Below are 15669 nucleotides of genomic sequence, written 5' to 3' on the forward strand. Positions count from 1 at the left end.
GCAAAGGAGTCCTGAGGAGTATTGGGTGTGCAGGTGTTTGGGCTGGGAATGTCTGTTTCCTGCCCCTCTGCACTCTCTTTCTGCTTATCTCTGCCTAGTCTGGCAGTGAATGTGCTCCGGGTTTCAGTCAGAGCCAGTCAGAACTCTAAAGGAGCTCTCCAAGGGGCTGACCCCATTTTGGGGATTGGGCTCAGCACCTTGGTTAGCCCCTTTAGAGTTCTGACTGAAACCTGGAGTGCAATCATCGTCCCGCTGACAACAGAGCCACCAGCCTCCACTGTTTGAATCTCCTTAAACAAAAACCTTGTTGCTGATTTTAATGCAATTGGCATGCTTTAAGAGTGGTCCAACCAGGGGGCCAATTGCCAAGTGGGCTCATGGGCTCTCCCTTGCATCTGTTGGGGATACACTGGCTCTGGATTTGCTGCACTGAGCAGCAGGCTGGACTAGATGACCTCCCAGGTGCTCTCCAGCTGTAGGATTCTCAGTGGTCAAACTGTGTCTAGGCTGCAAGACCTCAGAGTGCAGGTGAGGGCTCACATAACTGAGCCTCAACCTTCTTGCAAAGAAAAACAAACAAACCAATCTCTGCATACAGAACTTCCTGACTGTGAGAGCAATACAACAATGGAACCAATTCCCTAGGGAGGTGGTGGGCTCTCCCACACTGGAGGCATTCAAGACGAGGCTGGACTGTTGGGGATGGTCTGTTGGGGATGGTCTGACTTGGATTCCTGCACTGAGCAGGGGGTTGGACTTGATGGTCTTGTTGGCCCCTTCCAACCCTATTATTCTATGATTCTATGAAAACTAGCATGTCAGGGAGAAGCATTCTAGGCAAACCTTCTTCTTGACATGCTACCTTTTTCTATCCCGGGATTTTTCCCCCCTGTGCAGGAGCATTCCATCCTGTGAGCCATTCCTGCAGTCTGCAGTGGTACAGTCCAGACTCTGGTTGAGAACTGCCACGAGAACTTAGGGTGAGAAGATATCCATTGGCGAGGGTGGAGCGACGTTAAGGGCAGCAGGCAGAAATGATGGTGCAATTGCTTCTAAGGCAGGGGCGCAGAACCTCAGGCTGGGGGGCTGAATCCAGCCCGACAGGGGTCCCAATCCAGCCCGCTGAGGTTCCCCCGACTGCCACAGCCCCTTTCTCCCAACCATCCATGGTTTTCTGACTTCCTGGCTGTTGTGCAGTCAACCCCCCGCCCTTCTGAAAGGTTGAAATGCCTCTCCAAAGGCTGAGTTCCTGGCAGGAAGAGCGTCAAGCTGCAATATGTTGGAATTTTGGACCCGCCCCTTTGGCCCCACCCACCACTGGAATGCAGCCCCCGAGAGTTTCCCCAGAATGGAATTTGGCCCTCGGGCTGAAACAGGCTCAACACCCCTGCCCCAAAATCTAGTGCCAACTTTGCCGGGAACCGTCCATCCCTCATCCTGATGGTTTCCAAACCATGCATGTCTTCATCTCAATTATGGGACCTGTGGAATTCTGGTCACACAAAGGAAAGGATGGCAGACAGAGTTAAGAACGTGTGGGAGGGGCCATAGCTCTGTCGTGGAGCCCCTGCTTGGCATGCAGAAGGTTCAATCCCCGGCACCTCCAGAAAGGGCTGGGAAAGAGTCCTCCCTGAAACTCTGGAGGGCGGTTGCTGCCAGTCAGAGTCGACAATACTTGGCCAGATTGACCAAGGGTCTGGCTCCGTAGAAGGCAGCTTCCTATGTTCCTATGTGGCATCGTTGGCTAAAAGGATGGTGTCAGAAGATGGATGCTCAAGTTGGAAGGGGCCTGTTTCCTAGCAGAAAGTGATGGGCTGAGGCTCAGTGGCAGCACCCCTGCTTTGTCCTCCCTGAAACCCTGGAGAGCTGTTGCTGCCAGTCAGTGTTGACAAGACTGGGCTAGATGGACCCAGGGTCTGACTCAGGATACGGCAGCTTCTTGTGTCTCTATGTAATGTAGGAAACTGCTTTACACCAGGGCGGAATCTACACATAGCAGTTATACCGTTATCATACCGTTATCATAACTATTGGTGCCCACTGGTGTCATGTGTACCAATACTTATGATGACGGTATAACTGCTATGTGTAGATTCAGCCCAGGCCAGACTATTTATTGAAAAGGATTTTTAGGCCCGTTTTAAAAGTCAACTCTTACTTGTCCATCTAGCTTAGTACTGTCAACTCTGACTGGCAGCAACTCTCTGGGGTCTCAAGCAGAGGCCCTTCTCATCAGCATCACCTGCTCCCTAATCCTTCTAACTGGAGATGTCGGGGATTGAACCTGCGACCTCCTGCAGGCAAAGCAGGTATGCTGCTGCTGAACGATGGTCACTCTGTCTGTTGGCAATAGACCAAGAAGAGCTGCATGCTTGCTTTTTGCAGGACAGGGTGTGTGTGACTTCTAATGCTCCGACAGAGCTCTCACGAGAGGGTGACTAGTGCCTCTTTTTGGGGGACAGGTGGGCAATGGGGAAACTAGTCACAAGGGACTGACTCATGTGGGCAGCGTGGTGCAGCAGCAGTCCTGCTCGGTGTAGATGAAAACACAGCTGAGAGGAGTCTTTCCGATCCCTGCCATGCAAAGGTGCCCCCACCTGCCAAGCCACCATATCAGACCAGGTTTGTCTGCAGTTGTCATTTAATTTCTGTGAAGGAACACACTCACACTCACACACACACACACAGGCACACACCACATAGCTGACATTTGGTAAACAGTCTTTGAAATTCCGCTTGCAAAATAGAAGCCCCGGGGGCGAGGCGGGGTGGGGGGAAAGTCCGTGTGAGGGGGAGGAAGGGCAGTTGCGGAAGTCTTTTGACACGCTCTTCGTTTCTTTTAATTATTATTATTATAGTTATTATTATTATTATAGTTATTATTATTATTATTGGTTAAGGACTCGGCTTCTTGCTGGGCAGCACACCCTCTTTCCTCTCCAGCCGCATGTAAGGCTCAAAGGCAGAAGTGCCCAGTCCGTAACCGCTAGGTAATTCATGCAGGCTCCCCAGCAACGGGCTGCTGAAACAGAGCGGGGTGGTGGGGAGATGTGGGGAAGCCGAGGTTGCCAGAGAGGGGACTTGCAAGCTGAAACCCCCTGTCCCGAGAGGGCTGCCGCCGCCGCCACCACTGAGGCCTGGCGAAGTGTTCCCTGACGTGCCCATGGAGGACCCATTTCCGGAGGAAGAGCCAACGGGGTTGGATGCTGGGGAGAGCAACGTGGGAGGGGCTGGGACGGATAAGAGCCGCCCTTGTTCCAAGAGTCTCAGGATGTTGCAAGTCGCAAAAGACTCGGAGGTGGAAGTGGAGCGTTTCTCCGAGTCTCTGCTCTGGTCCTTTTTCTGTTTGGTGCGGCGATTCTGGAACCAGACCTTGACCTGGGATGGGAGATGAGAAGAGGTGGTCATGACAGGCCGCCATATTGAATCCAGCCATGCTCATCCCAGCTGAGAAGAGCTGCCAAGTCTAAGGGCATCATCCTATGCATGTGTGGAGAGAAAAAAGTCCTACAACTCCCAGCATTCCCCAGCCAGCCATGCTGGGAGTTGCAAGACTTCCTTATGTCTAAACATGCATACGATTGCACCCTAAGATTGTTTTCAACAAAGACAGAGTAGATCCATTGAGTCCAGTATCCCATTTCCCACAGAGGCATCCAGCAGCGGTGCAGCTAGGGAGTTTTAGACCACTGGTGTCACGGGACTCCCTTTAGACAGCCATGTGCATTACTTTGGTTGGGAAGCCCACAAGTTACATGTCTCTTCTCTCCCTCCCTGCAATTACATGCTTTACAACTGCTTCTACACTCCTCACATGTTGGAGCAAAACACCCCAAAGTGCTTGCCCACCCTGATATTTTTTTAAAGAAATACTCTGAGCAGCTGCAGTTTTGCATTTTAAACTCACTTAAATCATAGCCCCATCATCACTACAGGAATAAAGTGGAGTTTGCTTCTGTTGCCCTGATGCTAGATGCATTTGCTTGAGAATAAGTACCACTGCACTGTGCAGCAGGATAATATGTATTTTTAACCGAGATATATTAAGATCAGCTTCTGTAAGCATGTCCATGCCCAGCCGGCTGTCCCCTGCCTACAATCTATAAAGGAGGAAGAGGAGGAGGAGGAGGAGGGGTGTTGCATTGAGCAGCATCAGGCCTGGTGGGCGCTGGCACTCCCATGCTGGCCCTTTTAGCTGCTCCCTCCATCACTGGCCACTCGCTGGGTGGCCCTTTAGAGGCTTCCTGAGCTGTGGGGCTCCGGGATTGGTCCCAAAGTTCAGCCCTAGCTGCCAACCAGATGCCTCTGGAACCCTACAAGGCAAGAGCCCAGAAACTGATGTTCAGAGTTAGAGTGCCTTGGCACATGGAAGCCCCATTTAGCTATCATGGCTAGTAGGAACTGATAATTCCCATCCTCCATAGATTTCTTTCATTCTCTTGAAAAGCCATCATGGGCCCAATCTACATGGCCGATCTAGTGCAGAGCGACAGCACATCAGTGTCATTCACGACAGATGACACTGTCGCCAATCCGCAGCAACCTTGCAGCTTCCCTCTGGAAAAGGCGCATTTTCAGAAAGTCCTTTTCGTGCCTCTTTTCCCCTTAAATGCAGCTCCCACACAGTTCTGCTGCAGTGTGCCCCATCCCCCCACATTAAATCATGGGCATGCCTATTTCGGTGACCTGGCTGTGACCTGGTCAAGGGGTGAGGCCACCCACTCCTTCTTTTTCCCCATTTGCAGTAGGGTTGCTTTCCCATTCACAATATCTAGTCTCCTTTTCCCATTCAGAATAGCACAGTAGCGCCATTTCATTCATTCACAATAGCAAAGTAGCTGCTCCCCCCTTTCACAGTATGTAGCCTGTATTTCCCATTCAAAATAGCACAGTGGCGCTGTTTCACAATAGTGCAGTAGCTGCTTCACCCATTCAGAGTATGTGGCGTGTTTTTCCCATTCACAATAGCGCAGTGTCTTTTAATCTTTCACAATATCCCAATGGTGGATGAGAGGGTAGAGGTGTGGGGGAAACCGCAGGGGCTTAATTCAGTGCTTCCAGTAAACTTCTCTGAGCAGGGGAGCGTAGGCAGAGGCGGGGAACAAGCCTCTCTCATTCACTGAGCAGCACCTATGGGGTTGATGACGTTCAGTTCTATTCCACCCACCCAACCCCAAAGTATGGGGGTTTCAAGTGCTGTGTGACTCATGAACTCAGGTTTTTAGGTAATATATACTCCACTTTTCTTGCGTCATGTGCCCCTGATGGACCGAAATGATTTCATGAAAATCCAGATATAATCAGAAAGCACTTCTCATCCCGTTTCCATGTAGATTGGGCCCAAGGCAAGGCCTCTACCACATCTATCAATAATGCCAATGAACAATGCCAAGTTTGGAAAAGTAGAATATGAAGTAGGTAGGATGATTCCAGGAAGGGCTACAATTGAGTAGTCAAGCACATGAGCTTCAGAAGAGCCCTGAAGCTAGATCAGATCGGGGTGAGTCCATGTAGCCCAAGAATCCATCTTTCAGCCTGAAGGTGAAATTCTGTGGAGGACTGGGGCTGTGGCGGTGGTGTGTGTGTCATCTCATCCCCCACCCAAAAGTAGTTCCCCACTGCTGTACTATGTGATGGGAACGATCTCTACTGGAAACCCTGGAGAGCCACTGTCAACTGAAGTAGAGACGATACTGGCCTAGTTAGACCAATGGTCTGTTGCAGTCTAAGGCAGTTTCATATGGAAGATGCTCGGTACCACAGAGGCTGAGGCATAAGTATCCAGGTTTTAAATCTAGATTTCCAAACTGGCTTACAAAATATATTTGAAAACCAACTATATTTGAAAACCAACCAGTAATGAAACAGATAAAAACATTACAGGTGAGACAAGGTCAGTGGAATAACATTCAAAAAGCACCTCCAACTCTAAAATCAGTCGAACATTTGGGCAAAGAAAAAGACTTAGGGCACCATCATGCAGCCTTTGTCAGAAAAAAAGTTACAATGCCCAGCATTCCCCAGCCAGCCATGCAGGCTGGGGAATGCTGGGAGCTGTGGGACTTTCTTTCCTGTCTAAACATGCATAGGATTGTGCCTTTAGCCTGGCTCCAAAAAGTGATCAAATGAAGCACCAAAGAAGCAGCCCTGAGAGAGTAATCCACACATGGTGCTACCACTGAAAAGGCCCTTTCCCCGGCGCCACCCCCCTGATCTCTGATGGCAGAAGTACCCAAAGAGCGGCCTCTGAGACACATCTTAGTACGTAGGCTGGGGCATGTGGAAGGAGGAGACATTCCTTCAGGACCTCAGGTATTTAACCACACAGGGTGCTCTAGGGGTGATAGTTCCAATTGCAGTCTAAAACATTTTGTTGCTTGAGGTGGAAATCCAAACGGCTGCTAGGGATGGCGCGGGTGCCCGATTCAGTCCGGGAATCCAGCAGAAGCCCTCTGCCTGCACCCCTGAGCCCTGCTTGTCAAGCCCCTGCCCCCCTTGCCCCCTGCCCGTGCTCAGCAAGCGGCCCACGTTCACCCTGGCAGCCTCGTCGAGCTCCGTGGTTGCCATTTTTTGAAAAATAAAATGGCAGTTTCAAAAGTGTGCATATTTGCATATGTGTGAAATGTGCATTTTTGCAAAAGTGTGCATTTTGGTCATATGGAAATATGCGCATTGGCAAAATACATTTTGTGCATGCGCAAATATGTGCATGCGCAGAAATGCGCATTTTTGCATTGCACATACATAAAGATGCACACTTTTGTGACTGCCATTTTATTTTTCAAAAATTGGCAACTGTGGAGCTCGCCGAGGCTGCCGGGGTGAGTGCAGGCTGCTCGCTGAGCACAGGAGGGGTTCGAGTGTGGTCCGGGGACAAGCGAGAGGGGGCAAGGGGTTGGTGGGTGCCTGGAGAACTTGGATGGGGGGTGGGTTTGCACATCCCTTTCCCACTACAGACCATGGTGCGCAGTCCATTGGAAAGGTCTCCTGGGCAAGACCCACTGAAATGGCCCTGAGTTTCCCCAGTGTTCATTTATTTACTTAAAAGATTTATGAGCTGCCTTTTAGGGTAAATCTCAGGACTTAAAATCATAAAACTTAATAAAACAACAATAATAAGATCAGGATGGCTACTTATGAATCATGAACAAAGAGGACAGAAGAGTACATTGATTTGCATACAATTTGCCTATGCTAATATATATGTAGTCAATCCTAAAGGAAATCAACCCTGACTGCTCACTGGAAGGACAGATACTGAAGCTGAAGCTCAAATATTTTGGCCACCTAATGCGAAGAGAAAACTCTCTGGAAAAGACCCTGATGCTGGGAAAGACTGAAGGCAAAAGGAGAAGGGGACGGCAGAGGATGAGATGGCTAGATAGCATCACCGATGCATGAATATGAACCTGAGCACGCTCCGGGAGAGAACGCAGGAGAGGAAGGCCTGGCGTGCTGTGGTCCACGGGGTCACGAAGAGTCGGACACGACTGAACGACTGAACAACAACAAAATATATATGTATAGGTGAATATTTAGAAATCATTAGTTTAACTGAAACAGAAATGCAGTACAACTCACTGGTGTGGAAGACTGTGACCAAGGGGGTGTCTCCATTAGTGATTTACTCTGAGCCGGCTGCATGCTGAAGTTGTTAGGGATACATGATGTCATGGTCATCCAGCAGCCACCACCCTGGGGCTTATCACGGAAAAAACAGATTTCCTGAGACTGCATAAATCCGATTATTTTCCTTAAGTCGGGTTCTCCCTGGTATAGTTGCTGTGTGCCCCAACCCCCGCATTGACCTCAGGTATGCCAACCCTGCCCAGGGGTGTGCCTTTCACCGTGACCCCGGTCAAGGGGTGTTTCCTGTCTCCTGCCCCTGTGTTTCCTAGCACAAACCAAGTAGTGTCTACTCAGAAGTAGCTCCCATAGCGGTCAATGAGGCTTGTCCCCCTGAATGCGCATACCAGAGATCCCCCTCAATTGAAATAACGCCTTTTAAAGCACGAATTCCCTAAAGGCTGTAAAGCGCTTTCCTGAAGCTGCGATTCTCCCTTGTTTGGTTTATTGCCTTCGGAAGTAACTAATTCAGATCTTCATTCCTGCACCATATCGGGTTAGAAGGGCGGCTGATTTCCCCTCCTTTTCTCCTCCCGCTCTGTCCCAGCACAAACAAATGTGTGTCTACTCAGAAGTAACTCCGATTGTGGTCAATGAGGCTTGTCCCCTGAATGCAGGGGAGCCTCTTTTATTCTCAATGGAGAAAGGGGGGACAGCCTGGAGGGTGTGGAACCACTCTTATTGGTTGAGCAGCCCCTGCCAGTCTGATGACGTTCACTCCAACCAACCCCCACCCGGAAGTATATTCTGTGAAGCGACTTAGAATGGTGTGTTGCACTCGCTCGTGGAGCCCTGCTGGCTCCTTGAAAAATATGAGTAAGCCACAATCGGCTTCTCCTTCCATCTCCTTCCATTGTCGTGGAGACACCTGCAGGTGAACCGTGTGCCCGCCTATTCACTCTGGTGTTCAGGTGCTAACTCAGCAGTGGGCAGCACACGACCTGCATGCGCCCCCCTGTCCTCTTGTGTGGCCCTCACCACCCCAGCCCCACCATGCTGCTGAATTTGGCAGTGTGGCGGCAGCAAAAAAAAATCGGTGTTTTGCCACCCAAAGTTGCTGGCAAAGTGCTGTGGAGCCATAGAAAGGCCAAATTTAGCTTGTTTTCAAGGTAAAATTGGCCTTTCCAAGACTCCATAATCGGGCAGCAAACTGCTGGTTTTTTTGCTGCCACACCACCAAATTTAGTGACCTGGTGGTGGCAGGAGTGCACCCCAAGGATTAGTATGGGGGGGAGTGGCCCCTGGACCCCCCAAAGTTGCCCACCCCTGTTCTAACTGCTGATGGGCAACAGTCCTTATGATCATTAATCCAGAACTGGACAAGACAACCCTTCAAATAGAGCACACCTTCAAACAGTCCTCTGAAAAAGAGCACGCATGGCCACCCTAAAATTAAAAGGAACAGTTCAGTGAGCCTTGCTCAGGAGACTTTCCTGGTGGATTGTACCCAGAAGAAACTATCACCACATTTCATCTCTTACTTCTTGCAAACATCAACATTGTATTCTGACATGGTGAAACAGAAGTTTGAAGTTCTTGCAGTATTTCATGGGCACGTTTAAAAAGGAAATTTCAACAGAAATTTCAACAGTCCCTTCCCACCAGTCCCCTGGCCCCTCCCCATCCCCCTGACCACTGCTTGTTGGTGGTTTCCCGGCGTTGGTGCAGCTTCCTGCCCCCCTTCCCTTCCAAAAGACTGACATGCCTCTCCGGCGGCTGAGTTATGGCAGAAACAGCATGAAGCTAAAGTAGGCTGGTAGTTGGGGGCCACCCCTTTTGCCTTTGGCCCCGCCCACCACTGGAAAGCAGCCCCCGAGAGCTTCACCAAAACTGAATTCAGGCCTGTGGCTGAAAGAGGTTCGGCACCCCTGAATTCAACAGTTCATGCTTACAGGAGCAGGGGGAGCAGGAAAGGTGTATAACTGCAGGCGCTCAGACCTGCTTAGGCACTCAGACCCGCTTTTTTAAAGGAGCTGTTACATACACACACACACACACACACACACACACATACCAAACAAGGTAGATCTGAAATGAATTGGCTCCCAGAAACTGGCAGGATCTGCAAATTTTCTCATCTGCAAATCTTGATGCCAGATGTTCACCAGCTATTAGATGCTCACATCTCTAAAATCCTGTGATGCTTCATTTAAGTGCTTGACACATGATGGTGGTTGATAGTTGACATATCGCAGCATTACTGGATAAAGTCTCCAGCATGGTGGAGTCAACTGCATAGTTCTTTGGCCCCTCCTGCACAATTTCTTTATTATTTATTTATTTGTGACACTTATAAACTGCTGAATATAATAAAACCCCTCAGCAGTTCACAATCAATATTAAAACTACATTTAAAATACATTATTAAAAACACAACATTAAAAACACTTCCAACTGCAATAAAAGAACAATTAAGGAGCAGTAAAATGGAGCGGCATGATTGATTTAATTAAAGCCCAAGGAAAGCCTGGATGAACAGGTGTGTTTTCAGGAGGCATTTAAAAGATGCCACATTTTCTGCCTCCTGAACTGCGCAAGGGTTTTTTTCCAGACTGTGGGTGCCGTTACTGAGGAGGCCCGCCATCAGCACATTGCATGGCAACATTCGGTTAGTTTTGGAATGACCAGCAAGGCCTCCTCGGCCGATCTTAAAGGTCGCCTGGGTATGTAGAAGGGAAGGCGGCGTGCCAGCTATCCTGGTCCCAGCTTGTTTAGGGCTTTGTATGACAATAACGTGACCTTGTACGTTGCTCGGTAGCTAATAGGCAGCCAGTGCAGCTCTTTTACCACAGGTGTTATGTGTGCACAGTGCACAATAAGGGAATGTATGGAACTGTACATAATTGATGCAGGTTATAGTATTTAATTTTTTTAAAAAAACATACAGAATATGCACAGCTGTCATGGGTGAGGATGCTGAAGGAGAGGGATTTATTTAAAATCCACCCAAAGTTACATACTGCTGGACAGATGAAGCAAACATAATGACAATAGTTCACGAAGACAGAAGCATCAAATGCTAGTGAATTCTTCCAGGTGGGGATGGGGTGGGGTGGGGGTCTTCTGTTGCTCACTGAGTGGAGCAGTGGGGGGCCAGCAGGGGGCGTTCACAATTCCCAAAGCTTCCGATGGACCAGGAACACAAACACAAACGCTTGCTAGCCTCGCACTATACTTATGATGACCTAGGGCACAATCCTATGCAAGTTTAGAAAGAAAACAAGCACTACAAGTCCCAGCATTCCCCAGCCAGCATGGCTAGCTAGGTAGAAGGAAGCTTGTCACTCCCTGGACCTCCCCACATCATGACATCAATCATATTACAAATAATGTTTTCATCACCTGCGTCCTTGTTTGGGTAGGTTCCAATTCGGATGCTATGGAAAACAGCCTTAGGAACATCGGAAGTTACCTTATCCTGAGTTTGACCACTGGTCCATCTAGCCCAATATTGTCAACACTGACTGGCAGCAGTGGCTTTCCAGGGTTTCAGGCAGGATTCTTTCTTCACCCTACCTGGAGATGCCAGGGGTCGAACCTGGGACCTTCTGCACGCAAACCGGGGGCTCTACCTCCTCTACTAAAGAGGAGGGAGCTATGGACCCTCCTCTTTGGCCACAATGGCTGGGGATAATGGTAGTTGTAGGCCAACACATCTGGAGGGCACCTTCCTGGAGAAGGCTGGATTTGATATGGTACCACCTCTGTATGGTATGGCTTTGGAGCTTCAGCCTATCTGTTCCTGGAGCTGCCGCTTCATAATGTGGAGACCTTGTCCGTGGTTCCACGAGTTCCAGATAGCCGGCCCAGCCTCTGCTCAGCTGTCCCATCTTGTTGCCAAGCGAGAGGATGGAATGAATTCAGCTCCATAAGGCGGCTCCTTTCCATCATAATGGCTGAGGTCTGGTTCCACCTATAGCAAGCAGGCTGATGATGGTGTACAACCAGACTCTGTTCCCTTCCCTGTGGCCATAGTGAGCCAGTTGCCCCTTCCTGGATCAGATCTGTACAGCGCCTGGATTTAGGACGCTGTACCCATCTGACCCACCTATGGAGAACTGCATTACCCTTGGATAGGGGTAGCATGGAAAGAAGTACAGTCATTTCTCCTACCTGCCAATCTTCAGGAGGGATTTATTTCTGGCTGTTGGCCTGGTCCCTGGCTGGCAACTCCCTCTTGACAACCATGGTCCCACATTCATGCACTTCTGTCTGCCTTGGCAATTCTGCACTAGCAGTCTCCGGGAGCTTTGGCTTGCAGAGATGATGAGCTCCATTCTTGGCTGGGCTTTCTCTTAACACGTCTGGTGGTCTCATGCTGGCTTCCCCTTCCCCGTCGCTGCTTCTCCCCGAAAGAAAGAAAACGCATTTGGAGTTCCCAGCTTCGCCGGGGGGGGGGGGGGCTGGCAGGAGAGGGGGAAGCCACCTGGAGCTTATGGTTTTAACACAGGCTGCTGCCAAGTCAACCTGCTCCAGTTGGGTGTTTTTGCTGTCATGACAAAAGCAGTGGTTTGGGGGCTTTTTTGTTTTAAAAGGGCCTTGTCAGAGAGAGAAGACGTAATTAGGCATCCGGGGGAATTGCACAAGAAAGGCTGGGCGTATAATTATTTCCCATCAGCAGAAAGCTCCCCCGTCCCCTCAATTAACTGGGCCTGGATGGAGGAATAAAACCACATCAGCCATCACAAGGGAAAAAGAGACTGAGTCGGGGAAGCTCTGAAATGACCCCCGCCACACAAATGACACACAGGGCGATCCATTTTCCCCGTGTCGGCCGAAACAAAAACAGGGGCTGCAACCCCAAACAGCGTTGGCTGTAATTGCAGACCTCATACATCCTTTTGATTGGCTTTTGAAAGGCTGGTTTTGTGAGCAGAGGTGCTCAAAGGAAGTGTTTGCTCAAGCCCCAAATCCGGTGGGGCGGGGTGAATCTGTGCGCGCGCGCGTGTGGGCTTCGCCTTGGACTGGGGTCCTAGTTCAAGTACAGCTCACTCCCCACCACCACTACCTGCCGCTGCACACCCCTGAGATTTGAGGAAAGGCTTCCAGGTCAAGGGGCATGGCGTCTGCACAAGCCTGAGTCCCAGAGCCTCTAGTGAACATCCTGCTGAGCAGTGATTAGGGAGAGAAGAGGGAGCATCTCTGGAGATGGACGTGGGAGAAGAAAAGGAAGAGGAAAGAAAAAGTGCATACACAGATGTACAACACTTGAGCACTGAGCCTGCTGTGGAAATACACTTTCTGCATTTGGTTGGCTGGAAACTGGTGACATTGCTAACCAGATTCCCTGCTCCTCCACCTCCCTAAAGGAGTTTTTGATTTTTTTTTTAAATTCTCTGTGTGTGTTTTTAAAAGTCTGTGTGTAGATGAATGCACATTTAACTGAATAATGCAGCACCTGAAGAATGGCAGGAGGGGACAGAGATGTAACATTTCTGGAAATTTTTGAAGCCATAGGTGGGCTGGGGGTGGAAACAATTTCCCCATTTTCTTTCTGGGAGGAAACTGAAATATATGCAATACTTACTTTCATGTCAAACCTAGACTTGGTTTTCTGCATTAACAACATAAAATGCATAATTTATAACTTAGCATATAAAATGGTGCTATTTGGCATGTTATTGAAATTTACGGAACAAATGTATTTATTTGTTTAAATATTTTTAGGCCACTTTCTAGGGTAAAATCCCTCCCAAGTTGGCTTATGTAAAAGAATCCTATACGTGCTTACTCAGAATTAAGACTCACTGTGTTTAGTGGAGGTTACTCCCAAGTAAACATGCATAGAATTACAGTCTCAAAAGTATAAATGCCTCAGTTTTATACAAGCAAAACTGTGGCTATACCAAGTATGAGAGACAGGGGAGAGTTGCAAGCTATTGCATCTTATGCTACCTAAGCATGTATCACTTAGTTACTACCATGTGAGAAGGAAAAAATAAAAATTGAAAAATTAAACCACAAATTTTGTAGTAAAGAAAAGAAAGTGTATTATTTAGATGAAAGTCTCCTACAATCACAATAGCAAGTACTAGCAGCATATTTTGGTTCCCAAGTTAAACTCTAGAGGAATATTGAAAACACTGAGCTCCATAATATATGTACGAATTACCATTCTCTAATGCTGAAAATGGTCTTATGTAAAAAACTTCATACTACATGTTTTGAGTGAGTAAAACTTTGTCTTAAAAAGCATTTTACTTGTTCTAAAAGATGCGACATTTCATGGGAGGGTTTTTTTTAAAAAAAAGTTTCCATTTTTTCCGGGGGGGGGGGAGCGTGGGTGGGTGGGGAGAGATCTGTAGATCTGTGATTGGCTATCCTGTCTTTTTAAATTTTCTCAAGAGCAGCGGTTCCCCCTCCTCTCCCCAGTTTTGATCAGGACTGTAGTGCTGGGGCAGGAGAGCTTAACCCTTCCCCCTATGCCATTTTCCACATCCATGAAGCTGCTATTAGCCTTTCTAGTGAAAACTTTATAAAAACTTTTAAAAATGAGATGGGAAATCCAGTGACAAACATCATCCCTATTTTGGCCCTTCATGTGATGTGTGAAAAAGGTCAAAGACAGGGAGTACAGCTAAACTGAAATTCCTCTTAAACATTCCCCTCCAATTCCCTCTGCACCGTTTAGATGTGGAATATTTTCCAGCTATTCTTCATTTGCTGAACTTTCACCAAATATTTGATATCTGTTTTAGATGCCTCGTGATATTTGATTTCAGTATTTTATGTTTGACCCTAAATGCTTGCCGACATGCAGTGGTATTTAGTACTTGATTGTATTTGATAGCTGATGTGCAATGATGTTTGTATTTGACAGTGTATAAGTTGTATATTCCATGCCAGCCAAAACAGTCAAAAGATGCCAATAAATCCAATGGAAGTTTTAGGTAAGATTAGATTTCACATTCAAAATGTGAATTTGACTTTTGAATTAAAATGTTCATTTTCAAAACCTGAGGGGCAGAATTTGATGTTCTGGAAAATTTCAAACATTGGCATATATTAATTTCAGCTCTAGAATAGGAGCATCTGCTGAACTGACATTTGACCCCGACTTGCCTTCAACCCTGGGGAAGGGCTGTAGCTGAGTGGTACAGCCCCTTCTTGGCATGCAGAAGGTCTCAGGTTCAAACCCCAGTGTCTCCAGGTAAGGCTAGCAAGGAATTCTGCCTGGGACCTTGGAGAGCTCTCCCAGTCAATGTAGACCACCCTTACCCAACCTAGCATCCTAGCTGGGGGTTATCAGAATTGTAGTCCAACACATCTTCAAGGCCCCAGATTGGGGAAGACTACTGTACAAGCACGTCTCTATCTGTTGTATTAGTTCTCTGGAAGCCCGTGAAGGATGCTGCTTGCTTGTTAAACCTTGCTGGCTTATGCTGCTGTGTTCCTTCTGCCCACCTCTCTTCCGACCACTCTTTCTGTGTCTTCCTGTCTTTCACAGCTGCTTGGAAAAGTTCCCCTTCATCCAGTGCCCCCATACTGGGCCTGAGAGTTGCTGTGATGCAAGTCGCCTCTTGGTTGGTGGAAATTCCAGATGCCAGGAACAGACTGAAGTGACGGAGCCAACTGAAGAACATCATTCCCGTTATGATCACTTACTCCAAGGGCCCTGCCAGCGACCCACCGCACTGGTTCCTCAGCTGTGCTTGGCTTCTAGCTCTTCATATTCATAGCCAGGGTCAGCGTGGGGCCATGTTTCTTTACTGCCTTCACGCCCAAAGTCATATTATGGCAGATTATTAATGAGAACTTAAGTCGAGCCTTGCAGAACAGCCTTCCCCAGCCTGGTGGACTACAGCTCCCATCACCACCAGGCAGCATGGGGATGATGTAGACCAGTACATCTGGGGGGCACCAGGTCAGAGAAGGCTGCTTTAAGGTTGTCAACAGTGGCCAACCAGATGCTTCTCATAAGCCCATGATCAAGACATGAAGGTGACCGTTCTCTCCTGTTGTTTATCCTCAGCCATCCAAAAGTACACTGCCTCTATGCCTGGAAGCTCCATTTAGCTAGGGTGGTTAGCTGACTGATAAAAT

The 15669-nt window shown here is 48.4% G+C and overlaps 1 protein-coding gene across 1 annotated transcript in view; it reads right to left on the minus strand.

Moving 5' to 3' along the window:
- Window positions 1-2632: 2632 nt before the first annotated feature.
- Window positions 2633-15669, minus strand: part of VAX2 (ventral anterior homeobox 2) — a 55349-nt gene continuing 42312 nt past the window's right edge. Inside the window, exon 3 of the mRNA XM_084855249.1 lies at window positions 2633-3378. Within this exon, the coding sequence (XP_084711375.1) occupies window positions 2896-3378 (483 nt within the window). The 3' untranslated portion in view covers window positions 2633-2895. The remainder of the gene's footprint in view (window positions 3379-15669) is intronic.

The sequence above is a fragment of the Heloderma suspectum genome, chromosome 5 (assembly GCF_057233095.1).
Source record: "Heloderma suspectum isolate Gila_16-S chromosome 5, 16-S_ref, whole genome shotgun sequence".
Classification (NCBI taxonomy): Eukaryota; Metazoa; Chordata; class Lepidosauria; order Squamata; family Helodermatidae; genus Heloderma; species Heloderma suspectum.